At 39.8% G+C, this 25849-nt stretch overlaps 1 protein-coding gene across 4 annotated transcripts in view; it reads right to left on the reverse strand.

Moving 5' to 3' along the window:
- Positions 1 to 5702: 5702 nt before the first annotated feature.
- The window catches only part of abca5 (ATP binding cassette subfamily A member 5), a 74788-nt gene continuing 54641 nt past the window's right edge, over positions 5703 to 25849 (reverse strand). For all 4 annotated transcript variants that reach the window (XM_031894000.1, XM_012966224.3, XM_031894001.1 and 1 more), the window contains 19 exon segments: positions 25570 to 25697; positions 25224 to 25361; positions 22320 to 22430; positions 18632 to 18802; positions 18333 to 18446; positions 17637 to 17774; positions 16836 to 16910; positions 15378 to 15469; positions 13754 to 13871; positions 13377 to 13494; positions 13172 to 13263; positions 12281 to 12453; positions 11474 to 11549; positions 11282 to 11376; positions 10862 to 10981; positions 9281 to 9430; positions 8688 to 8767; positions 7797 to 7852; positions 5703 to 6587 (listed from right to left, as the gene is read on the reverse strand). In XM_031894000.1, coding sequence (XP_031749860.1) covers positions 6483 to 6587; positions 7797 to 7852; positions 8688 to 8767; positions 9281 to 9430; positions 10862 to 10981; positions 11282 to 11376; positions 11474 to 11549; positions 12281 to 12453; positions 13172 to 13263; positions 13377 to 13494; positions 13754 to 13871; positions 15378 to 15469; positions 16836 to 16910; positions 17637 to 17774; positions 18333 to 18446; positions 18632 to 18802; positions 22320 to 22430; positions 25224 to 25361; positions 25570 to 25697 — 2150 coding nt within the window. In that variant the 3' untranslated portion in view covers positions 5703 to 6482.

Consider the following 25849-nt stretch of genomic DNA (forward strand, 5'->3'; position numbering starts at 1 on the left):
TAACCCTCGGCTTATACTCGAATATAAGGATTTTAAGATGTAATGGGCTTGTTGCGTGCGCACCCCCCCCCTTGGATGGACATGCTTGCGTCCGCACCTACTTGCACTCGCGTACTTCTTTATACTATGGGAACACAGAACGCTTGCAGCATTCGAGTGTGTGCGCGCGCAGCTTGAAAGTAAGCAGGGTAATATCGTGCCTAAAATTAATTTTATGCCCTAAATATGTTGAAACTGTGATGAACTATGGTGAACTAGATGAACTATGGTTGAAAGGCTAAAATATTTTTACATTTGTAACCTTGTTATGAAGCAAGGAGGGCCCTTAACAAATGTTAGACCTCAAAATGGGGCTTGAAAGTCTGGAGAGTTTTTTGTAGCATGTTAAATTCTCTTGATAGTTTGGAGATGTGACGGCATTATAACTACAAGGTCCACTCTTGGTGCTACTGTGACATGGGCATCAAGGTAGTACAGGTATGGGACCTGTTATCCAGAATGCTCGGGACCTGGGGTTTTCCGGATAAGGGGTCTTTCCTTAATTCGCATCGCATACCTAAAGCCTGTTAAAAACATTATTTTAACAGTAATTAAACCCAATAGGGCTGTTCTGCCCCCAATAAGGGGTAATTATATCTTAGTTGGGATCAAGTACAGGTACTGTTTTATTATTACAGAGAAAAGGGAATCATTTAACCATTAAATAAACCCAATAGGACTGTTCTGCCCCAATAAGGGGTAATTATATCTTAGTTGGGATCAAGTACAGGTACTGTTTTATTATTACAGAGAAAAAGGAAATCATGTTTTAAAATGTGAATTATTTGATTAAAATGGAGTCTATGGGAGATGGCCTTTCCGTAATTCGGAACTTTCTGGATAATGGATTTCCGGATAAGGGATCCGATACCTGTAAATGTTTCTTGCATTTACATATTGAGCTGGCCAGTGAACAATTGTTTCTTCTGTATGCAGCTGCTTGCACAGTTTACTGTTGTAGATACGGCTTAAGTCTGTAAGCATGCACTAATCAAACCATCATCCCAGAGGGAACTGTAGGGCGTTGAACATGTGCGCACGAACGCCTTTATACAATGGGAACTGCACACGGCAGAAATATGCCGGGAACGCTTGCAGGATACAAGTACAGCATACGAACGCCTTGATACCAGGGAACGTGCACACAGCTCACATATGATGGGAACGCTCGCAGCATACAACTGAAGCATACGATTTATACAATGGTAGCGCACGCAGCAGGATGGCAAGTACTTGTCAATTAGTATGGCAACCTAGCCTTCCCAAACTTGCTTTTGTCTGCTGCTTTACCATTTTTCTTTCCCTGTACCTGTTTTCTTTCCCAGTGCTGTAACTCTTCAAGGCAGGAGGGTCAAAGGGTCCTCCATCCACATTTCCCTAATCTGCAGCTGCCAGCATATTATATTTATGAACAGTTCACAGGGGGTCACGCTGAGTGTCCTTTTATTATTTATTTGATTATTGAAACTAAGCAGCTGCATTTCCCACCCTAGGCTTATACTCGAGTCAATACGTTTTTCCAGTTTTCTTAGGTAAAATTAGGCACCACAAATAGTTGGGTAGCACTTCTTTAAGATATCACCAACACCTCCAAATCTAGTAAAGAAAGTTGCTAAGAATTATGTTTTGCTTATTCATTCATAAAGCCTTTTTCGGAGGGGGAGGAGTTCCCCTTTAATGGCACTTATTGACAGTATTTTCCTATATTTAAAATATTTTGTTTTTTTATTATTTACTTCAGGCTCCGCAGGAATACTGACTAGTAGGTGTATTATGCCCACTCAATTAATCAACAGAAAAGCATTGAAACAGGAGCTTTTTTCAACTTTAGTTCAATGAATAGGGCTTGTGCCGTATTACCTACTGTTTTAATTAGCATACACATATGGTTTTTGCAACTTCTTGCACTTAAGAGGGCAAATGCTGAAATTAAAGCTAAACTATTGGAAGGGAGGATATGTTTATACAGAGGGCTTCTTATTATTGCAAACATTTTTTTCCTTTATGTTCATTGGGTACCCAGAGTGGAGTTGGATCTCTGTAAGCCCCGAATGGTGGCTGGTGAACAACATGTGAGGACAGGTTTAAATATAGGTGTTTAAGCTTCAGGCCTACAAGTAAATTTAAGGCCTAAAACTAGCAAGAAATTACAGCAAAAGTATATACATTTAAAATAAGCTGTTTGTACACTTTATGTAAGTTGTTTACAGATAAGGAATGATTAACTGCTACATGCTGAATCATATATCGTCACCCCATGCTATCGATGGGCCCCAGATGTCCCATGTTGTCATGGAAAGTCCAGAAACTTCTAGTATCACGCGTGATCAAACGTGAGGAGAAGGTTCCCGAATGATGGACAGATAACAGGGAATATTGGACTCTGATTGGACAATATTTGGGGGCAGTGGGGGCCTTTGGAAATCCCCCACTGAAGGGTATAAAAAGGCATGATAGAGTGTAAACAACTTGGAGGTTTTATGCACAATATTCCATTGTACATTGTCTCCCCATTGATGTAAAAGATTAAATCTCTTCTGATATCTGAAGAACGAAGTCTAGGTGGTGTTCTTGCATTGTTACCTAATTTGTGGCCTTACAAACAGTACCAGTGGAGCTCTCTAGTCTTGCTTTAGGGTAATAAAGAAAAAAATATATGTAGGCAGATTTCCATGAAGGATGTTGTGAAGCAATTCATGTTACCCTTTATTCTGGTACCAATGGAGTTAAAGCTCTTTATCACCTATATTATGTTATTGTTTAGAGCCCAGCTGCAAGCACCGCCCCCCTGACTTGGATGGATGCTGTTCCCAAGCTAGCCTTGGTTAGGCCTTGAGGGCTGTGCCTCCTGTTGTGGTACAAGAACAGGTCTTTGTTTGAATTGGTAACACTCATACATATGTAATGTAATTATGTTGTATGCTTCTGTGTAACAAAGTCTATAAAAATCTCCCCAGTCCTTTGTTCTGACTATCTTTTGCTCAGAACCCACGTACGTGTCTAATAAACCTATCTTTTTACCTCAAATGACCTTTGGTATCAGACTTTTCCATAACAAGGGCTAAACTCCATGGGAGATTTAGTAGGACAGTCTCAGATCGCCAAAATGCATCCTACAAGTCGGATGTAGCTGCATGGATCAAAATATAATGAAACTGATGCAAAAATCTGATGAGTAAACTACATAAAGGGATTGCCTTCCGACTTGAATGCCTGTGGGATAGAAATGCTGCACGCTGGCAAAATAAAATCTGATGGTGTCTGACAGACTTTTTTTCCTCGCTGAAATACATTGACTGTCAGATGTAGATGCAGGAACAAAACACACCCTACAAATTTATCTGATTTGACTACATTACAGCTGTGGGGATCAGATTGTGGCGTTGCATGGAGTTACATGACAAATCAGATAAAATCTGACCCACAAAATCTAATCAAAATCTCCGGTGGAGCGTAGCCCTTAGCTGACTCCAACACTAAACGTCAAGAGAGCATTACGCACAAGGCATCGTACAATGAAAGGCCAGTTTAATTCTGAGTTCTATTCCAGATGACTTGACACTTGTCAGTGTAAACACATTTTATTATGCTCCCATTTAAGGTGCCATCAAACACACAGCAAGTTTGCATTTTTAAACCAGAAATAATATACTGTATAGAAAGAAAACCACAGGATGATTAAAAGTGCATTGTGGCATCACCCAATGACCAATCGCTGTTAGGATCTCAATTGCGTGATTACATTTGCGCATCTCTGAAACAATCTGAGTTGTAACCCAAAGCAGCCAACAGTCTCCTCTCAATCGTCAATGTTTATTTCGACCCTGCATCTGAGCAGACTGAGAATTCAAAACAGTTGTAAGAAAACAGTGCATGCATGGAACTCATATCTATAGCTTAAAGGACAAGTAAACCCTCATTTTTATATTGTGTAAAGGTTGGGCACATCTTCCCCACCTGAATCGCATCATTTGTACTCGGTATATCCCCACCATCACACATTACTAAAACAAATAGCATAGTAGCCATTTGCCCCCTGACACATCAGAGAAGGAACCCTATGGGATTAAGGGGAGGCTGCAGCCTTACTATTAACCTTTGAACAACAGGAGTGGCAGGTATGTAAAGATTTCAAAAAGGGCACTCTCTGAATTTTTTTTGTGGGGGGTATCTATGTCCTTTAAAGGAACAGTAACACCAAAAAATGAATCAAAGAGTAATTAAAGGCTATGTTGCCACCTTGTATGCAGAATCACACAAAGTCATTGCAAATATTTGATACCAAATGGTGTGTGCTTAAAAATCAAGATTTGTTTTTAATTTCATAGTGATGTCAGTGGACTTTAAAATTCCCAGCATTGCTGCCATCAGAAAGGCCAGGGTCCCATACAACATAATGGTCAAGGCCCTCCACCCAAAGGTCAGGTCATCACTGGTAGTGAAAACTGTAGGCCATTGCATGACATCCCAAAGCCACCTCATTGTTAAATACAGGAGTAACCCTGTAGTACCCTGAATGTCACCCTACCTGCACTTCAGAATAAGCATCCTGAACTCATAGCAAGATACAGCTACAAAATTCACCCAGATAAATTTCCAGGGGAACTAAATGCAGGGCAAGTGAGCCTTCATCCCAGCTGGCCTTTCGGCTTGGCACCCTCATAGCAAAGGTTAATCAGTTGTACTCCCAGCATCCTCTGCCAAGAGAAAGTCCCTTTTCTTTATACATCTCCTTATTAGCCCCTATGATCTCTCTTCCACCCCAACCCCATTTATATTCCATACTTCTGCCTGTACTATGGTCCTTCTACCTCAGTCAGTTGTGTAGCAGACACCACTTTGGCAACCTAAGAATGCAAGAAGTGTTGTGCCTTAGGGATTATAAATGGAGGAGGGGGGCATGACTTTACATCATATAGGAGCTGGACTGCTTGGCCACCATTAAAGGAGAAGGAAAGGCTAAGTCACTTGGGGGGGCCAAAATGCTAGGCACCCCCAAGTGACTTAGATTCCTTACCTTTTACCCCGGCCTGGTGCCCCTGTACGAAGAGAACAGCACCAGCCCGGGGTAGCAGCGATCGCTTCCTTCTTCCTATTCGCTCTTGCGCGCATGCACAGTAGAGTGAAAAGCTGAACTTGAACAAGAAAGTCGGCTTTTTACTCTACTGTGCATGCGCCGGCCCACGGATTTCACCGGCAGAAGAAAAAGGAAGAAGGAAGTGCTCACTACAAGTACCCTGGGCTGGTGCTTTTTTTTCCTAACAGGGGCACCAGCCCAGGGTACAAGGTAAGCGATCTAAGTCACTTGGGGGTGCCTCACATTTTGGCACCCCCAAGTGACTTAGCCTTTCCTTCTCCTTTAAACACAAATTATTTTAAAATGACCCGTTGGCCGACAGGTGCCCCCTTACCTAATTAACCTGGGCATCATTTAGTAATTATGAAAAAAGGCAATTGCCAATCTTGTCCTTCACAGGGCCAGCTACAGCAGTGATGCCTATACTCTTCTAATGGTTGGTCTGTATCCCAGAGTTAGCTAATAGCAATGTCGCTGTAACTCTTTATAGGTATATATTGTACATATTTATTCAGTTTTGTGCCATATTTCTAATTATGGTGGACATTGAACTCAATAAATAACTTAAATAGAAATAAAATACACATTACTTATAAATAGATTTTATCTTCCGGCAATCAATACTATGTTTTACTTTTAAATACTTGAAATTTCATTCATAACCAACAGAAAAGAAACAATAACAGTGGTGACATTGAACAATAAAAACATTAAACATGGATACAGCTGTTCCCTTTTGTCTCCTGTACATTAGATATCATGAAAAGGTGTTAACTGTGCCACATTGTAATTATGTCGTGCTGCACTGCTTGTGGTTATAGGCCTCGGACTTATAAAGCTATTGGGAAATTTACTTTAAACTGAAAATAAAAGGTCACTTGTATATCGGTAGCTCCATTCACCAGAAATATTACCAACAGCACAAAGGAGAATAAGTGAGAGAAATTTTCTGTTTCCAGTGCCCTTTTTTAGATTTGTGAAAAGCACAAGACAATCATGTGGTCGACCTGTTAGCTATGCTCTAATGAAGTACGATCCTGCTCCAAGGCTCAGGGAAAAGGTTTGGGTATTGCTTCTTAAGGAACGTTTCTTCCGTCACCCCCACCTCTATTGAGGCAGCATTGTCGTTTAAGCATTAGGTCCGAAGTGCAGAAGGACTGCATTAAAGCCCACAAAAAATGTCTACAACCAACCTCAACTCCATCACTTTTCCGGCGTAAGAAGTCTTTATCCTTCAGCTGCCAAGGAGAGTCAGCAACTTATTGCTGTGAAAGGCATTCCTGACCCTTCTAGCAGGGAAAGGGATATCAGCATACACTTTCCATTAGCTCACATTCACAGATAGCTCTATACGTGTGCGTGATGGTCAGAAGATAACTCTATCCTCCTGCCTTCTCTCCCACCACAAAGTGCTGTTCATTGTGGCAATGTTATCTTCTTCCTCTTGTTCTTTTGCTAGTTCAATGAATACCTACAATAGCAAAATGGCCATACTGTTACACATACATTTTATCCATTAATATATTACTTATAATTAAGGTGTTTCATATTAATGCAGCGAAAAAAACAGAACTACAAACCCTTTAAAGGAGACATATGTAAAAATTAAGAATGTACCAGTGAATTATACTCCTCTAAACACAGAAGAATTATTCTTTAAAAAGTTGTGTTTCAGACTGATTTATTGAGAAATTCCCCCCAAAACCCCACTAGTCCTGCCCATCTGTTCCACTTCCTGCTGGCTGAATTCTCTGGATGTGCAGGGAAGCCGGCGGCACACTGCACTGTAGGATAGGAACCAATCAACAGCTAGGATGACCTGATAGGGAACTGAAACCTGTCTTTGCATGTGTGACTGCAGGGCTGTGATTGGCTCTCCCCCTCCGACTGTGCTTCTGGCAGGTACTGTTAGGACACGCCCACCCTTCAGTTAAAACACTGACCGAGACCTGAGAGAATCTATAGGGAGCTCCAATAAAAAGGCCATTTTTACAGATAGGATTATTTCTTAACCTAAAGTGAGACCATATATTATTCATAATTGCCTACAAAATTAGTTTTTTTTTCCATTTATCCAATATGTCTCCTTTAAAGCAAGGTGGGCCAAGCCTGTAGCACAGTGGTTCTCAACCTTCCTAATGCCGCGACAGTTCCTCATGTTGTGGTGACCCTCAACCATAGAGGAGCAGTGTCTCGGTTCCTAAGACCATCAGAAATATGTGTTTTCCGATGGTCTTAGGCGACCCCTGTGAAAGGGGCATTCAAACCCCAGAGGGGTCCCGACCCACAGGTTGAGAACACCTGCTGTCCAGCCCTTATTTCCCACTAGAAGCTTATTCTGTCTATAGAGCTGTTGTATCACCATGTTTACACAGTTCAACCATAGACAGGCACCCAAGACAGGTTTGTCAGGCTGCTGCCTTGTGTTACATTGTTTCAAATGCCAGAGCCACCAGGGCAGAGAATAGGAAAGGACTGGCAAAAACTACTGCTAATAGCAATTATATACACAAATAAGTAAAAAACCATTGCAAATGTGTCATGAATATATATTGCAAAGTTGCTTAGAATTGTGTTTTCTTTTACTGTATTAGGCAACAAATTATATTTTGGGTTGACTTCAAGATGTAAAAGATTTCATGACACTATAATTGAACAATCGTAATTCTGGTGATCTTACCTGTTCTAGAGTTGCCTGAGAGAAGATGTATTCTTCAATATTATACATTTGTTTAACTAAGAAAGAAAGAAAACAGAATGTAAGGAAAGACAAATAAAACTGTTTATTACTGTTAAAATGACTCTTTCAGTTGCAGATAAGTTGATGAATTGTAACATTTTGTATTTTAGATCTTTGTTTGAAAATATTTGTGTTTTATTAGTGGCTTAAATGGCCTCTGTTTATATAAAGTATTAAGAGATACATATAATAATAACAATGAAACCCCAGCCTTTAGGGCTGTGACAGACGGGGAGATTAATCTCCCCATCTGTCACAGCCCTAAAGGAGAAGAAAAGATAAAAAGTATGTATGCTTCATCAGAAAGGTCTATGTAAATACAGCCATATGCACACAGAAAAGCTCTAAAGAAACACAGGAATTTTTGTAAACATGTTCTTTGGTATCTGACTTGCTCTCCCAAAAAAATCCTTTATTCCTGGGACCAGAGTCTGCAAAGTTCTCTCCTCCCTTCTCCTGCTCCCCCCTCCCATAAGAATTCATAAAACTCACTCCCCCCTCCCTTAGGAATATATAATCTGAGGTGCCAGCCTCTTGAGCTGCAGCAGGAAGCTAGGAAGACCAAGTTAAAATGGCAGCTGGAAGGAGCTTCTAGGGCTCTTTACTCAGGTATGGTAATGCTTTCTGCAGAATAAATATAGCATTCTAGGTGGCACTAATGTGGCGAATCTATTGGCAATAAAATACCAAAATTACTTTTCCTTTAAAATAACAGAATAACTGCTATGGACTTTCAGTTTTTAAGTTTTTTTTTAATATATGTATATACATTTAATATTGTATTCTGTTGCATTCTGTTACTCTCCGTTGAAGAAAAAAAAGTAGCATTACCTTGTTCCAATTTAGAGAACGTCTGGGAGAGGGACTCCACATCCTCCTTAGGAACTTTGTAAGACATCAGAGAGGAAAAGCTGAAATTCAGAGGGACAATTAAAAACCGCACAGATCAAAAACAAGAGAGCTAAGGATGAGACTTTTTGCTAGGGAGAGTGTTTCTGCAGTTTTAATTAACTGTAATGTCAACATGTAAAGAGGAAGTGGCCATGAATTCTAGCATTTTTGTACTTGGTGCTTAGCTCCAATACAAGTTCAAAGTTGGGTTGAGATGCAAAAGTTGGACCTTACACAAAGAGAAGCAGAAAGTGGGTGGCACCTGGGTGTCCACTGGAATGTCAGAGTAATATTTACACACTGATACACAAGCTTAGGGTGTCCTAAGGCTTCACTGGATTGTGGCTCAGTAAAAGAAGCAAAATACAGCCTGCACCTTCCAACAGTACAGGAAACCTTGTTCCATGTATGGGGCCTAAAGATATGTTTGCCTGTATGATAGGTAACTAAAGGCTTCAACTATCTAGAAAACCCCGGGTATATTAGCTAAACCGAGAAGGGATAGAATTGCAATAACTATCAGACAAAGTTACCTCTCCTGGTGACTTGCATTTGGGAATATTTGCAGAATCTCCTTGTGAAGAAATTCCACATTCTGACTCCTGGCTCTTGTATCAAGTTTTAATTCAAGGGAGAAATATCGTCCGAACTTGCTCTTCAGATGCTGGACGGAGCCAATGTATCTGTTGAGTATTTAGAAATAGTTTCATGTTGGTAATGGAGACAGGTCAAAACCTTTGATTTTATTCGTCAAGTTACTAGTACTTTAAATCATCAATGTTCAATGTTTTACACTGAAGGAATCAATAATAAATAATAGTTTAGGGACTGGGATACCCCTGAAGCTACTGCCGGATGTATGAATGGCATTAAACTAAATGCACTGAATGTATTTCTTAATCTGTGTTTTACCCAATTGTACGTATGTATTTATATCTTTATCTAATTCATTCATAGAAACCTTTAGTGGTTGAGCACAACTTTCCCTTTTTCTTGTGTTATTGTTTATACAGGAGCAGTGACCAGCTCCATGTTGTAGCCCCCACTATTCCCAGCTACAGTCAGGTGATCCCAATGGAGCCAATAAAAGGGCAACCATATGGGAGTTTTAACCTTATACGCAAGCATGTTGCAGGTAAAACTTAGTCCCTTTGCTCAGTACTAATCTTAAATTACTTATATAGGTCAGTCAGTGTAGGACTGGCCAGAAGGGATGACTTTGACGTAGTTGGCCAGCTTGAAGTATATTGCAATGTACGGACAAACAATCCCTCTTTTTGGGGTGGGGAGGGAAGACATTTCTTAGTAGCTGAATGCACAGAAATGTCCTAATGTCCTATTTCTACATATTGATAATGGGTGAGTGCAGAGGTTTTTTTGCGGTTGTTTATATGTATTTTGTGGTCACAGCCTCATTGCACCCCCGCCTAATGGTTTACAATTTAGTGGTTGAGCACAACTTTCCCTTTTTCTTGTGTTATAATTCATTCATAGCTCTTAGACAGAGCAATCAGTGAAAGTAAAGAAAAAATATTCTTGACCATAAATCAGGGATGTACATCCCACCTAAAATACCAGACACTTTAACGCAGCTATAAATAAAATAAATACTGTTTTGCTGTTTAAGCAGATGGTTTAAGAACAGGAAGTTGGTTAGAAAAATGGAAAGAGAGTGTTTATTAAACATGAATATGTATCACCAAGTGGTTTTATGTATCATCAACCACTAAGATAAAAACCTGACCAAGCTAAACTCTAATATACATTACTGTTATACTACAAATCTTTAAAGGGGGGAGAAAGGTATATTCATGGGGGAGGAGACCGGTCCGAGTACACATGTGCAGTAGAGTAAAAATCCAAACAACTTTTCACTCTGCTGTGTATGTGCACCCAGCCCAGTCTGGCACTGAAGAATGAAGAAGCAGAAGAAGATCACAACATGGTACTCCTATAGAAGTACCCCTGGTCGGTGCAGTTTCAGGGAAAAGCCCGGGATTTCAGGTAAGCATAACATTTGCTAACCCCCCAGAGACTATACCAATTCCTTTATTATAAGAAAAAAACAGTAACAAAAATTGCATTGTATAATATAGAAATTATAATCAGCCAACCTTAACTGGCCAGATACCATAATGGCGACTCTGTCACAGATGGCTTCAGCCTCTTCCATGGAATGCGTTGTAATGACAGCTGCCTGTTCTTTGCCTTTTAATGTAGTTCTAATCACCTTCCTGTGGATACAAATATAAGGTGCTCATTTTAAAAGGCTTCTCATCCGTGTGGTGACTCTGTACAGCACCATAATAAAAGGGGGGTCCAAGATTCAATATTTTAGTGTGCTCTCTCTTGTTATATTGTTGTATTGTCACAATAAAGACAGAATACACACTAAGGAATAAGCAATATTTAGTCCTAAAGATTTTGCAGAACTACAGTATCAATTGACACTAAGTAAGTGCTGTTGGAGGAATCCTGGAAGTTGGTGTTCTACATCTGTATCAATGTGTATGTATATTTTTATTAAAACTGACCACATAATCTGTTTGTTCTTTGGATCCATGCCTGTGGAGGGTTCTTCTAAAAGCACAATATCAGGATTTCCCAGCATGCTCAGTGCAAAGCTCAGCTGTCATGAAATGAAGAGAGAAATAACTTGGCAATAACCTTCCAAACTCAGCATATTTGAATTACAAACAAACCTGGAAAATAGACAGATCACTAACCTTTCTCTGGTTTCCTACTGAGAGCTTCTTAGCAGGTTCCTGTAGATGATCCTTCAGGTCCAAGGTTTCAACGATTCTGCAAGGGATGAAAGGTAACAACCTAATAACTGGAAATGCATCAGAGAGCTCACACAACACAGTGCTCTGGTAAGTGCACTCAAGTGAGTACATTGCTGAACAGTATCATAACTTCAAAATGGTATTTAAAAAAAGAAAAAATGGTCTAGTTCCACTGGTGGGAGTACAAATACTGACTGCATTGTAACTTCAGGAAACCAAAATGCCCAAAATCTCCCAATAGTTGTTACTTCTTATTCCTTCCTAACATCCCACCTATAAACTTTACAATCCTGCCACTTGGAAGAATGATACACTAACTAAATTTTCTAAGGGAAAATAAATAAGTACTCTACAGGATTACTGGGCAAACCCTGGCAGAACCATTGAAATATTCTTTAAATGAACCACCAATTAAAATGTGGTCATGTTAAACCTTGATTTCATGCAATACAATAAGAAGACTATGGCAGAAAACATTGTCCCATCGGTCTGCCCTTTAACACTTGCAGATATTTATCTGTTGCTTTTCTATCTCTATATCTATAAATGGCCAGTGTCAATAGTTTGCGGTACTGGACCACCACTGGCAAAAAAATCTGTAACATACTGTAAATCTACCATCCTTTCTATAAAGTATGATGGTACTTACTAACATTTCTCCTGAACCTTCCACCCTCCAGCTGCAGAACATGACCTTTTTTTCTGATATTCTGTGGTCTGTTCACTCCCTCGTAGGTGGACATTTACCTCCTTGTTACTTCTTTCAGAACGTTGCTGCCCATGCCTTTGATGGCTCCATAGGTCTCAAGGTGCTCCTGAAGCTTTATTTCTGGCCAAAAATAGTTTGTTTGTGGGGAATATCCCAGAAACCTTGGTGGGCTGAGGCCTGGCTCGCCTGCAGCTGGATCTCCCATCAATATCTGTGAAAGCATGTAATGGAATTCTCTAAGCCATGAACCATTAAGCATTCTATCAATTAAAATATAACCAGCTCAATCTTGGGCTATCACTTAATATAGTTTATGACACCAGGCTAAAAGTGTTCACATAAAACATGTATATTTGTCTGTAAGTTGTTGGAATGACAGCACTTAACATTTTGAAGGCCCTTTGGGGGGTAAAATTCTTGGGTAATAAGGTATAATAAAGCTGCAAATGAAGGTACTGTAACTTGAATGGAGTACTAAGAAGGGAGGCAGGGGTGAGCCGTTGTTTAGAGTAAGGCAATATAAATATTGTTGCCTTAAAGGTAAGAAAGAAACTGAAACTAGTGTCCCAGGTAGGAAAGAAACATTTGTGGATGTTTAGAAGAAGTAAGGCTTATCGATACTAAGCCCAAAAAGGGGAGCATAGGTCCTGCCAGTCCTAAAACAACTGTATGCCAATATACAATGTACAGAGGGCTCATTCAGGTAAACTAGATGCTAATTCTATTACTGATGCTATGTGCACTGTTACACTGTTGGTGACACAATCCCTATTATGGAATTGTACACAGCAACTTGTGCACAATTCATGAAAAACATGAAGATTTGTGTAGGAGTTTTGGACTTAGTACGTGCTTTGTAAATGATTCTACATTAAGGTCAATAAATATATCAATCAAAACTTGCCAGTGTTCACACACGGGTCACTCACCTGGCCAGCATTCAGCTCACTCTGTCCCACCATCATGTTAAGTAGGGTACTTTTTCCAGCTCCGTTTGGTCCTACCAGCCCCACTGTTTCTCCTGAAACCAAGAAACAATTTTTACCTTACACAAGATCTGCTCAGAGGGCTTGGACAAAAATTATGTTTTTGCACTATTTTAATAATGAAAAGAGAGAAATGACACGAACTGACCTTTCCTTACACAAAAGGATACGTTATTCACTACCAGTTTTCTCATTGCCTTCCCAAGAATCGTTTTACCAGTTTGATCCTGTTCTTTGTGCAAGCCACTAACTAAGACCATTGGCTTCTGCAAGAAAATCACAGTGAGTTTATTGCACCCAGAAGCTCTGAATCTGCCACGTGCAGGAACAGGCAGTGTATTTCTGCCTCAAACGGCACAATCAAGCATTTCATTTGTGCCTTCACCCGGCAGATTCAATGCTTCTGGGTGCAGGCACAACAACACAAGATTATTACAGCGGAGGGGCATATTCTGGGGAAGTGTTTTTCTGCTTGCCAAGAATACGCTGTGTCTGGCATCAGCCATAAGGAAGCTGTTCTCTTACCTCATTACAGTCTGGGGCCATGTATTCACCCACCCTGGCTCTTTCCACCTTTACGTCTTCATCTTCATCTTCAGGCACTTCAGCAAACTTCCAGGGCTTCGTTTTTTTAGTTTGGCTCCTGTATAATGTAATTGAAGTTGAATTAATCACATTTTCAACTCTTTGCATAAACTATAGCAACTAAAGACAATAAATGGACAGCGGACATTAAATAAATACACACGTACATACATTGCTCAAATAATTCCCACATAGCCCCTAGCTAAAAAGAGATTTCTTTTTCTCTTAAAGGGGTGGTTAACCTTTACTTTAACATTTAATATGTTATAAAATGGCCAATTCTAAGCACATTTTCAGTTGGTCTTTATTATTTATTTTGGATAGTTGTTTTTTTTTAATTATTTGCCTTGCTCTTCAGATTCCTTTCAACTTTTATCACTGACCCCTGGTTGCCAAGGTAATTTGAATCCTAGTAAGCAGATAACTGCTGAAGATCCAACTGGAGAGTTGCTAAACAAAAAGTAAAAACACAAATAATAAAATAGACCAATTGCAAACTGTCTTAGACTATTACTCTACTCTACTACATCATACTAAAAGTTACTTCAAAGGTGAACAACCCCTTTAATGAATAACACAGCTGTTGACTGGTTCTGGAAGATAATTTCATACAATATGGGCCCCTTATATATTTATACAACGTGATTACATTTAATACAACTTAACCCTTTAAGTGCCTTAGGTCATATAATCTATGGTGCTTACAAGTACTAGCATGCCAGAATAATACATTTATGCTTCTTGCATCTATGGAACAATCTGTTAAAGGGACAGTATAGACCATTTTTTATCTTAAAGGGATTCTGCCGTGATTTTTATGGTGTACTTTTTATTTCTAAATTTCACTGTTTACATAGCAAATAATTCACTTTGCCATTTAAAATTGTATTTTTAGCTGTAATATTGGTGTGTAGGTGCCATTGTGCCTGAGTCTGAGCTTTCAGAAGGAGCCAGCGCTACACATTAGAACTGCTTTCAGGTAACCAATTGTTTCTCCTACTCCCATGTAAACTGGAGGAGTCCCAAGCCGGACTTGGATTTAATTAGCCACCCTTCTTTGTTCTTTTGCTCCATAATGACCCTTTGTGTACAGACAAATTATTCTTCATACTCTTACCAGTGCTTTATAAATGGATAGAATCATAGTCTCCTTCTGTGGGAATAATAAATTGCTGACTCTTGCTGCCCCACACTGGTATTACTTGTTACAGCTGGATCTATCATTTAGATTAGTTAGTTTTGGTAGCTACTTTTTCATTCACCTACATTTGTACCATAAATGGTGCAATCAGTCTGCATCATTATTAAAACCCTGTAGTTTTACATTTAACTACATTGAATTGTGTGCCCCTCAGACTAATGTCACATGTCACTGGGTGATGCCCAGTGCATAAATTATGCCAACACACCTTGCATGGATGACACATGACATTAGGGGTTTGGTGCATCCCCAATATATTTTCCAATGAAAACCATTTTTGAATGTAACACATTTCCTCAGTGCCATATTTAGTTTGTATCTTAGGTTGTATGTTAAAAGCCACTGTAATATGATAAAGCCTACCTAAAAACTGGATCTTTCCTTATGGATCGCCCACCATATTTCATTTCCAGATACCGCAGGATTAAGAAGAAGATCAGAAAATGCACGTAAGGCTGCAAATGAAACAAGTAAGGAAATTAAAATTGATGAAAACCTCCATATTATCAGTGATTTTCTAGGTACAGATATCTGACCCCTTATCCGGAAACTCATTATCCAGAAAGTTCCAAATTAAGGAAATGTCATCTCCCATAGACTCCATTTTAATCAAATAATTCAAATTTTTAAAAAATTATTTCCTTTTTCTCTGTAATAATAATACAGTGCGTTGTACTTGATCCCAACTAAAATATAATTAATCCTTATTGGAAGCAAAACAATCCTATTGGGTTTAATTACTCTTTAAATTATTTTTTTAGCAGATTTAAGTTAGGAGATTCGAATTACGGAAAGACCCCTTCTCCGGATAACGGGTCCCATACTGGTATAAGAAACATAAAACTGTGCATTTTTGTCTGTTAGCATTTTAGACAGAAATCTTTTATCGGTAGCATTTTCTTCCTTTAATACTTAGTAAGGCAAATGGAGAGATTAGTCGTCTGCGATAAATCTCTGCTACAACGGGCGACTAATCTCTCCAAAATGCCTTTCCACCAGCATCAAAATAAATCTCTGGTGGAAAGGTATATGTGTTGCTTCATTTTTCCTGCAGGAGGCAACTCTGCGTGACTTTGGAAAAGCGAAGTGATGGTAGGCCTTTCCACCGGCGATTGATCTTGTTACTGGGGGAAAGGCATTTAGGAGAGATTAGTTGCCCGCAGTAGCAGAGCTTTATCGCGGGCGACTAATCTCTCCATGGGGCACTAGCCTTAAGGTTTGATCAGAAGTGTAGTTTAGCAAGGGTGCAACTACCAATGGCAGCATTAGTTCCCAACCATGTCTAACCACATTCACTATTACTGACATATTTTTATAATTAGTAGCTATTAAAATGATCAACATGCCACAGACTTTATGTGACCTGATGCATATTTGGCCTGCATCACATAGGGAGACTAGTAGCTGTTAAATTAGAAATAGATTTCTTTATTTCCTATGCAGACATAGAGCAAAGAATGAAACTATGAGTAGCAGCTACTTATTTTGTGTGTGTTGCTTGGGCAGTAGTAAGATTTCTTTCCCAGCACTTGGCCCTTGCACAACTGTGAGTCAGGTTAGTGACTGTTTACATCATTATTGCTGTGGAAAATATTGATGCTCTGAAAAGTATTAGAATGCCTAGACAGAAATCAGAAGACAATAAAACATAAAAAGCAGTAATATCAGAACAAAGTTGTTTTAGATTGATAAGCCATTTACTGCATAATGATACACAGGATTTATAATGTGCTTGCTACATGAGCATTCACAGAATTTAGGCTGCCAGCTGGGAAGCTACATTCATGCCTAACAAATCAGACATGGGGTCTCTTTACTTACAGCAAACACTGCCACCAAGAGCCTTCCAAGCTGAGTAAGGCCCTTTACATCACTGTGAGCCAAGTTCCTTGACATCTGTGAAGTAAACAAGAGAAATAAAAACATTATTTTAAATAGGGATAGCTGAATAAAACTGGACAGAGCTAAGAGCTATGACCATATTCCACATTCCTTCAATTTATTTTAGCATTGATGAGTTAAAATGTAAAATGTTATTTGGCTGCACTAGACACTACTCCATGGCCTCGCTTACTCAGGCAGTCAGTGCAAAGTACTAAATAGTGGCACAAAGCAGGTACTATATGAAAAACACATTGGGTTGGTTTGTTGTTTCTATAAATAAGGCTTTACCTATTGACTATACTGCAAATATAGACTGATGTAAACCATTCATATCACTCCTAGTATGCTGGTCACATGTCTGTATAGGTGTTCTTTAGTTTTACATAGGCTATAGAGCTTTTATAGTTTGCATGCCACCTCTGGCAGCAAGTATGGCTAAAGGCTGTAAGGGAAGGAACAGAATGATGCCAGGTACTGGAATTGCAGTGTTGTTATGTGCTAGTCATACAGTTTCATTATTTTGCCAGTCATTTGGCACTATTTGATTTATGTAGTATGATACATGTATTTAGTTTGATACTAGTTTGTACCATTTAGTCTTACCTTTGGAGATTTCTAATTGACCTCTTATTAGTACTGCATAGAAATATGTGCTCAATTCTACATTTTAAAAAGTGTTTCTTCAGATAGGCATAGGTCACCTTATTTATCTACAACGGACAATGGTTAATTGCATACCTTTATAAAGCAGGTAAGGCAGCCTAGAAGTGGATAGACAGGGAAAAATATGGAGAAGAACACATGAAGCCTTGTAACTGTAACACTGCTTGCGAAGAAGATTGCTGCCTCGATAATAATGATGGAAATGGAAGCTGTCTAAGAAAAAAGGAAACAAAATGCAGAGTATACTTCAAACTAAATATTTGTGGTGAGTCCATGAGATCTCCTTTAATATAGTAAAGATGAGGTACGAGGTACCACACAGCATGGCCACCATTCTTTTGTTCCTATCATTCATGCAAAGCACATGAATGATCAGAACAGCAGGTAATAAAGTTTGTGGGTGCACCATAGACTGGCTGGCATGGTACCTGCATTCAAAGGGAAATGGTGAGTAGGGTAGCTAGAAAAGGAGCTGGGAAAGGGAATAGGAGTTATTAAAATTGCCAGGCAAATACATTGCAGGTAAATTTGTAATATTGGCTCCAGCCCTGGCTGGTATTTTACTGGCTAGACCCTCTTGTCAAATTAAACCTTCAGCCATACACTTCTTACAACAGAAAAAAGCAGGGTCATCATCATGGCAATGGCCGAAAGCAAAAGGTATTAGAAAATGACAATAAGAAGACAGACAAGTGGCAGCCTCTTATGTTTTCTTACAGACAGAAAATAATATGTAGCCTATTAAGCTAGGAGCTCTCCTAAAAAACTTACCACTGCAAAGATTAAGGACCACCACTGCCTGGTGTCATTAATAAGTTTGTAGGTAAAGGAAACCACATACGTCAGGAGCACAACTGCAGGGACATAGCCAATTAGGCAGAAAATCTGTGAAGCGGAAGAGATGAAAATGAATAGTGTACAACACAAGTGGAGGAAAATGTATTAATGCAATGACATAAGCAATATTTATAAACTGATTATATATATATATATATATATATATATATATATATCACTATAATGTTTTATGTAGAAGCACAACAATCAAAGTATGTTGCAAATATACCTACCATTGCCAGCACTGTTCCAGCATGAAGGTCAATTCCAGATTTAAAAGCAAGCATGCTTCCGACCATGAAAAGAAGCATCAGAAAAAAGAGAGGAATGTCCACTACAGCTTGTCCTACCCAATAAGCTGATGGGTACAGGCCAGCCATCTTCAGCTGAGAATAAGCTTTTACCTGGTAAAGGAGAGAAAAAGGGCTGAGACTATAACCAAGTAACTATTTGATAGCAAGAGAATGCTTGCTGCCCTCAATCAAAAACATTCTAGATAATAAAAGATTGTACAAAGTACAAAAAAAGAACATTTAATTTACCATCAAACAAGCCCTACAAGTATCTGATGTACCCACTTTCAGGACTGTCTTTAGTGTTGGTGAATTGGGGGCAAGACAACTTTTGTACAGCCAATTACTTACAGTATATAAAGCAGAACCTATGACCAACAAGCAACTACTTCCAGCACACTCCTTACTAGTCAATATTATACTGGAGGGGTGCATATAGGATAACAATGATATAAAATGTTTCTGTTACCACCCTGCCTTTTTGCATCTACTATCTCTACATGTCCTTAATTGTTTACACCTCGGATCTATGCTGCCTGTGTGTGCCATACTCTGCCTGCACAATTCTGCCTGTGTGTGCCATACTCTGCCTGCCCAATTCTGCCTGTGTGTGCCATACTCTGCCTGCCCAATTCTGCTTTTGCGTGCCATACTCTGCCTGTCCTATGCTGCCTGTGTGTGCCTTACTCTGCCTGCCCTATGCTGCCTGTGTGTGCCATACTCTGCCTGCCCTATGCTGCCTGTGTGTGCCATACTCTGCCTGCCCAATTCTGCCTGTGTGTGCCATATTCTGCCTGCAAAATGCAGCCTGTGTGTGCCATACTCTACCTGCCCTATGCTGCTTGTGTGTGCCATACTCTGCCTGCCCTATGCTGCCTGTGTGCCATATTCTGCCTGCCCTGTGCTGCCTGTGTGTGCCATTCTCTGCCTCTCCAATGCTGTCAGTGTGTGCCATACTCTACCTGCCCTTTGCTGCCTGTGTGTGCCATACTCTGCCTGCCCTATGCTGCCTGTGTGTGCCATATTCTGCCTGCCCTGTTCTTCCCTGCCTGTGTGTGCCATATTCTGACTGCCCTACATTACCTCTGTGTTCCATACTCTGCCTGGCCTATGCTGCCAGTGAGAGGTGAACCTGGTGGGGGTTTGTTCTGGGATTTGTTAGCATTTGGAAAAAGTTGTTAGGGCATCCCTCAGGGGCATTTCTTGGGTTTATGCTGCCCTGAGGCGGCCTTTCAGATGCAAAGGTGATGCACCTTAATTTTTTGGTATTTCTGTTCCTTTAAAATTATGTATAAAGCGAATGGAACAACTAGCCCATGTCAATTTTTAGGTCCATTACATCCTACCCACCCACCTTTCCCCTTTTTGCTTCTGGACTGAAATATATTCACATTGCACAAGTGACAGCTAAAATCAGAGGCCTGGACATGGACCAAACCCGTGTTACAAAAGTGGGGCCACAATGAGATATATAAACTGGACTGTTGTTAACATGTCACAGTGGATGTCTTTTTGAGGAATGTTTGACTAGTAAATATTGACTTAAACAAAGATAACCTAGAAATATGCAGTTTTGTTCCACTTTTTGTGTCTGACAGCCTCCCTAATGAGACCTTCAGCAAGCAAGCAGCATACTTTGGTTTAACTTACTTTACTGGTAATTGCTAATGTGTAGCCTCTATAGGCCAAGCTGGCAGTATTCCTGGTTTGTCAGCACTGTTTCATCCAGTATTACACAACTGCAAACAGCTTTTTTTTAACAAGAAGCAGATGCTAAATTTGCAATCATAATAAATACAGTATGCAATTTCATTTGGTTTTTATACACTAAAATCTAGTGGGCCCTGTCAGTAAGTGCATTTTACTTAATTAAACAACATAATACTTACTACATGGAGCATGCTAAGCATTTTACTTGCAGAACATCCATAATAACATCAGTTACCAAGCTACAGTCTAAAATAATATCCTCTGGGAAGGGAGTGTGGCTGGGGGATAACAGGTATAGTAGGGAGAGATGGTGCCTATAGTAGCAGTGGGATAATAGCCTCTGGGAAGGGACTGTGGCTGGGGGATAACAGGTATAGTAGGGAGAGATGGTGCCTATAGTAGCAGTGGGGGGATAATAGCCTCTGGGAAGGGACTGGGGCTGTGGGATAGCAGGTATAGTAGGGAGAGATGGTGCCTATAGTAGCAGTGGGGGGATAATAGCCTCTGGGAAGGGACTGTTGCTGTGGGATAGCAGGTATAGTAGGGAGAGATGGTGCCTATAGTAGCAGTGGGGGGATAATAGCTTCTGGGAAGGGACTGTGGCTGTGGGATAGCAGGTATAGTAGGGAGAGATGGTGCCTATAGTAGCAGTGGGGGGATAATAGCCTCTGGGAAGGGACTGGGGCTGTGGGATAGCAGGTATAGTAGGGAGAGATGGTGCCTATAGTAGCAGTGGGGGGATAATAGCCTCTGGGAAGGGACTGTGGCTGTGGGATAGCAGGTATAGTAGGGAGAGATGGTGCCTTTAGTAGCAGTGGGATAATAGGCTTTAAGGGTGAAGACACATGGAGCTACTAATAACAGCTACTTGTCACAGCTACAAAAACAGACAATACTGATAATTGTCTCTACATGTGTTTTAGCAGAGGCAATTCTCAGTATTGTCTATGACAGGGTATTTTAGTAGCTGTGACAGGTAACTGCTACTAGTAGCTCTATGTGTCTTCACCCAAAGAAGGGATGTGGCTATAGAATAGAAGGTGCTATCAGGAGGGTTTATACCATGAGTAAAACAAGTGTTGTAACTTTAAAAGCCAAAATTTTTACTATTTTAACAGGAAGATCTGCTCTTTTAGTGCAAGCCCTCCCCTTCCTCTTTCATTGAGTCACAGAAACAGGACAGTTGTATATTGGAAACAGAAGAGGAGAGCACCAGAGATCTTCTTTCACAATCTATCAGCAGCTTGGTAGTATATAATACTCAGTACAGTCACAGCATTCACTTAATTTAAAAAGGCAATATTGCCACTTATTTAAAAGACAATATTGCCACTTTCCTTGTAATACAGGTATCGGACCCCTTATCCGGAAACCCGTTATCCAGAAAGCTCCGAATTACGGAATGCCCGTCTCCCATACACTCCATTTTAATCAAATAATTCAGAATTTTAAAACTGATTTCCTTTTTCTATGTAGAAATAAAACAGAACCTTGTAATTGATTCCAACTAAGATATAATGAATCCTTATTGGATGCAAAACAATCCTATTGGGTTTAATTAATGGTTTATTGATTTATTAGCAGACTTAAGGTGTTAAGATCCAAATTACGGAAAGACCCCTTATCCGGAATACCCTTGGTCCCGAGCATTCTGGATAATGGGTCCTATACCTGTATTATCATAGAATTGTTTCTTCTCCTTAGTCCATCCATTTCTCTTTTTAGATCTCGTACGTACGTACATACATACATGGGTAATAGGCATGATTTAGGCATACAAGGCCAAATGACTTGGTCAGCAGAAGGACCCAGTGACAGGAAGTTTTTCAGGTAGACTGATGGGCCAATTTGAAATTTAAACCAATCAATCAATGCATTTTCCCAGAATTTCAGAACTAGAAAATTCAAAAATACATACCTTATGGTTATATGCATTTTCCATAGCAATATATGGCAGCATGCCTGTCATTATTCCCAGATAGGCGATGAGAAAATAAAAATCTAATCCATAGGATGTATGTAAAAAGTCCTGACAAAAATAAGAAGGTACACTGTGACTTTAAATACAGTTATAGAATGTCATATTCTTTAAAACAGTTCAAATTGTCTTCATTTTTTATTTTGTATAGTTTTTAGTTATTCTACCTTTTTTGTGCTTCTTTCTATCTTTCAAGTTTGGGTTACTGACTCCAGCAGCTAAAAACACTTTATTTAATTATTTATCTTTCTATTTAAGCCTTCTCCTATTTATCTTCTAGTCAACTGAATCCACTAACTGGCTACTAGAGTAAACGAGACACTACCAAGAAGATAGCTGCTGAACTTTCAAACTTCTGAATCAAAAATTAAACATTAAAAAAAAACAAAAGATAAAAAATGAAGACCAGCTGCAAATTGTGGTGACCTACCTCTTTAAAAGTTATGGTCTGTGACTTCCAAAGGACAAGCTTCTATTTACCAAATCAAGAATCAACAATTGAACTACTGATTTCAGAAGGATCTATTACACCAAAACTTCCTTCGCTGTAGTACAGATAAGGGATCTGTTATCCAGAAAGCTCTGAAATTACGGGCAGGCCATCGCCCACAGTCTCCACTTTAAGCGAATAATTCATTTTTTTTTTCTCTGTAATCATAAAACAGTACCTTGTACTTGATCCCAAATGAGATATACAGTGGCTTGCAAAAGTATTTGGCCCCCTTGAACTTTTCCACATTTTGTCACATTACAGCCACAAACATGAATCAATTTTATTGGAATTCCACGTGAAAGACCAATACAAAGTGGTGTACACGTGAGAAGTGGAACGAAAATCATACATGATTCCAAACATTTTTTACAATTAAATAACTGCAAAGTGGGGTGTGCGTAATTATTCCGCCCCCTTTGGTCTGAGTGCAGTCAGTTGGCCATAGACATTGCCTGATGAGTGCTAAAGACTAAATAGAGTGCATCTGTGTGTAATCTAATGTCAGTACAAATACAGCTGCTCTGTGACGGCCTCAGAGGTTGTCTAAGAGAATATTGGGAGCAACAACACCATGAAGTCCAAAGAACACACCAGACAGGTCAGGGATAAAGTTATTGAGAAATTTAAAGCAGGCTTAGGCTACAAAAAGATTTCCAAAGCCTTGAACATCCCACGGAGCACTGTTCAAGCGATCATTCAGAAATGGAAGGAGTATTGCACAACTGTAAACCTACCAAGACAAGGCCGTCCCCCTAAACTCACAGGCCGAACAAGGAGAGCGCTGATCAGAAATGCAGCCAAGAGGCCCATGGTGACTCTGCAGAGATCTACAGCTCAGGTGGGGGAATCTGTCCATAGGACAACTATTAGTCGTGCACTGCACAAAGTTGGCCTTTATGGAAGAGTGGCAAGAAGAAAGCCATTGTTAACAAAAAAACCATAAGAAGTCCCATTTGCAGTTTGCCACAAGCCATGTGGGGGACACAGCAAACATGTGGAAGAAGGTGCTCTGGTCAGATGAGACCAAAATAGAACTTTTTGGCCAAAATGCAAAACGCTATGTGTGGCGGAAAACTAACACTGCACATCACTCTGAACACACCATCCCCACTGTCAAATATGGTGGTGGCAGCATCATGCTCTGGGGGTGCTTCTCTTCAGCAGGGACAGGGAAGCTGGTCAGAGTTGATGGGAAGATGGATGGAGCCAAATACAGGGCAATCTTGGAAGAAAACCTCTTGGAGTCTGCAAAAGACTTGAGACTGGGGCGGAGGTTCACCTTCCAGCAGGACAACGACCCTAAACATAAAGCCAGGGCAACAATGGAATGGTTTAAAACAAAACATATCCATGTGTTAGAATGGCCCAGTCACAGTCCAGATCTAAATCCAATTGAGAATCTGTGGCAAGATCTGAAAACTGCTGTTCACAAACGCTGTCCATCTAATCTGACTGAGCTGGAGCTGTTTTGCAAAGAAGAATGGGCAAGGATTTCAGTCTCTAGATGTGCAAAGCTGGTAGAGACATACCCTAAAAGCCTGGCAGCTGTAATTGCAGCAAAAGGGGGTTCTACAAAGTATTGACTCAGGGGGCTGAATAATTACGCACACCCCACTTTGAAGTTATTTATTTGTAAAAAATGTTTTTCGTTCCACTTCTCACGTGTACACCACTTTGTATTGGTCTTTCACGTGGAATTCCAATAAAATTGATTCATGTTTGTGGCTGTAATGTGACAAAATGTGGAAAAGTTCAAGGGGGCCGAATACTTTTGCAAGCCACTGTAATTAATCCTTATTTGAGGCAAAACAATCCTATTGGTTTATTTAATGTTTACATGATTTTTTTAGTAGACTTGAAGAATTAAGATCCAAATCAAGGAATGACCCCTTATCTGGAAAACCCCAGGTCCCGAACCTTCTGGATAACAAGTCCGATACTTGTACCACCTTGACACTGCACCTGTAGTTATGGTCAGTTGTTCTGGACACATGCTGGGCATATTCAGTTTGGTGCAGTATATTCTGCTTGTAAATGTGCTGTAGGTGACCAGTCATAAGAGAGAGCTCACAGAACAGGGCAACAATATTGTTGAAGGTTCTCCAATCCTGGTTAGTACCAGTGTAGCAAGTAAATGCTCTTTTGGATGATTGGCTCTCCATAAAGGATACTAACTAAACCTCTAGATAACATAGGAGAGTTTCAGCATAACTTTAATACAAACACAGTTTATGAATGTTCTTGAGTTGAAGCAACTTATTGCCAACCATAATGTGCAAACTGTTGCAACCTTATAAATACATTGCTATTAATCAAAATATTCAAACAGTCTTATCATTGTTATTAATCACCTGGTAAAAGGGGCTATTCCAGACTTCAATGCTCTCATTCACACCAAGTTGCCTCAGTAGACTATTACTGATTGTGTTGATGAGAACAGGCAGGGAATGCACCATTGAGGAATTGAAAATGGCTTCATATGTATAATGCTGTATGAGATATAAATATAAAGGTATACAGATCAGGGGAACATCAAGATAAATGTACATGTTCAGTGATGTACATAGTAACAAGCATTTGTTATAGGTATTATCTAAGAGGTATTCACAGATGCTTTTTAATGTCCATGTTGTAGGTGATCACTGAGGGAGACAGGATTAGCCTTGTAGTAAACCTTGGTAGGGAAGGAGTCCATACCTTTCCAGAAAGGAACACATTCAGAGCTGCATTGTGGGGAGATGCTGACATGTAGTCACTTCCGTTGATCAAATCAACTTTTATCTTCTGACTGTTCAAGTTGCCAAGGAGCTCATCAAGGTTTGTACCTGTGAATTAGATCCCAACAACATTCAGAAGTTGAAGCTATTATATCATATTCTATGGCTATTGCTGGTTTATTAACACATGCTCACAACCTATACATATTCCTAAGGCATATTTCAGGCAGAAAGAGTTACTTCCATCCAGAAATAAATAA

This window comes from Xenopus tropicalis, chromosome 10 (genome assembly GCF_000004195.4).
Source record: "Xenopus tropicalis strain Nigerian chromosome 10, UCB_Xtro_10.0, whole genome shotgun sequence".
Classification (NCBI taxonomy): domain Eukaryota; kingdom Metazoa; phylum Chordata; class Amphibia; order Anura; family Pipidae; genus Xenopus; species Xenopus tropicalis.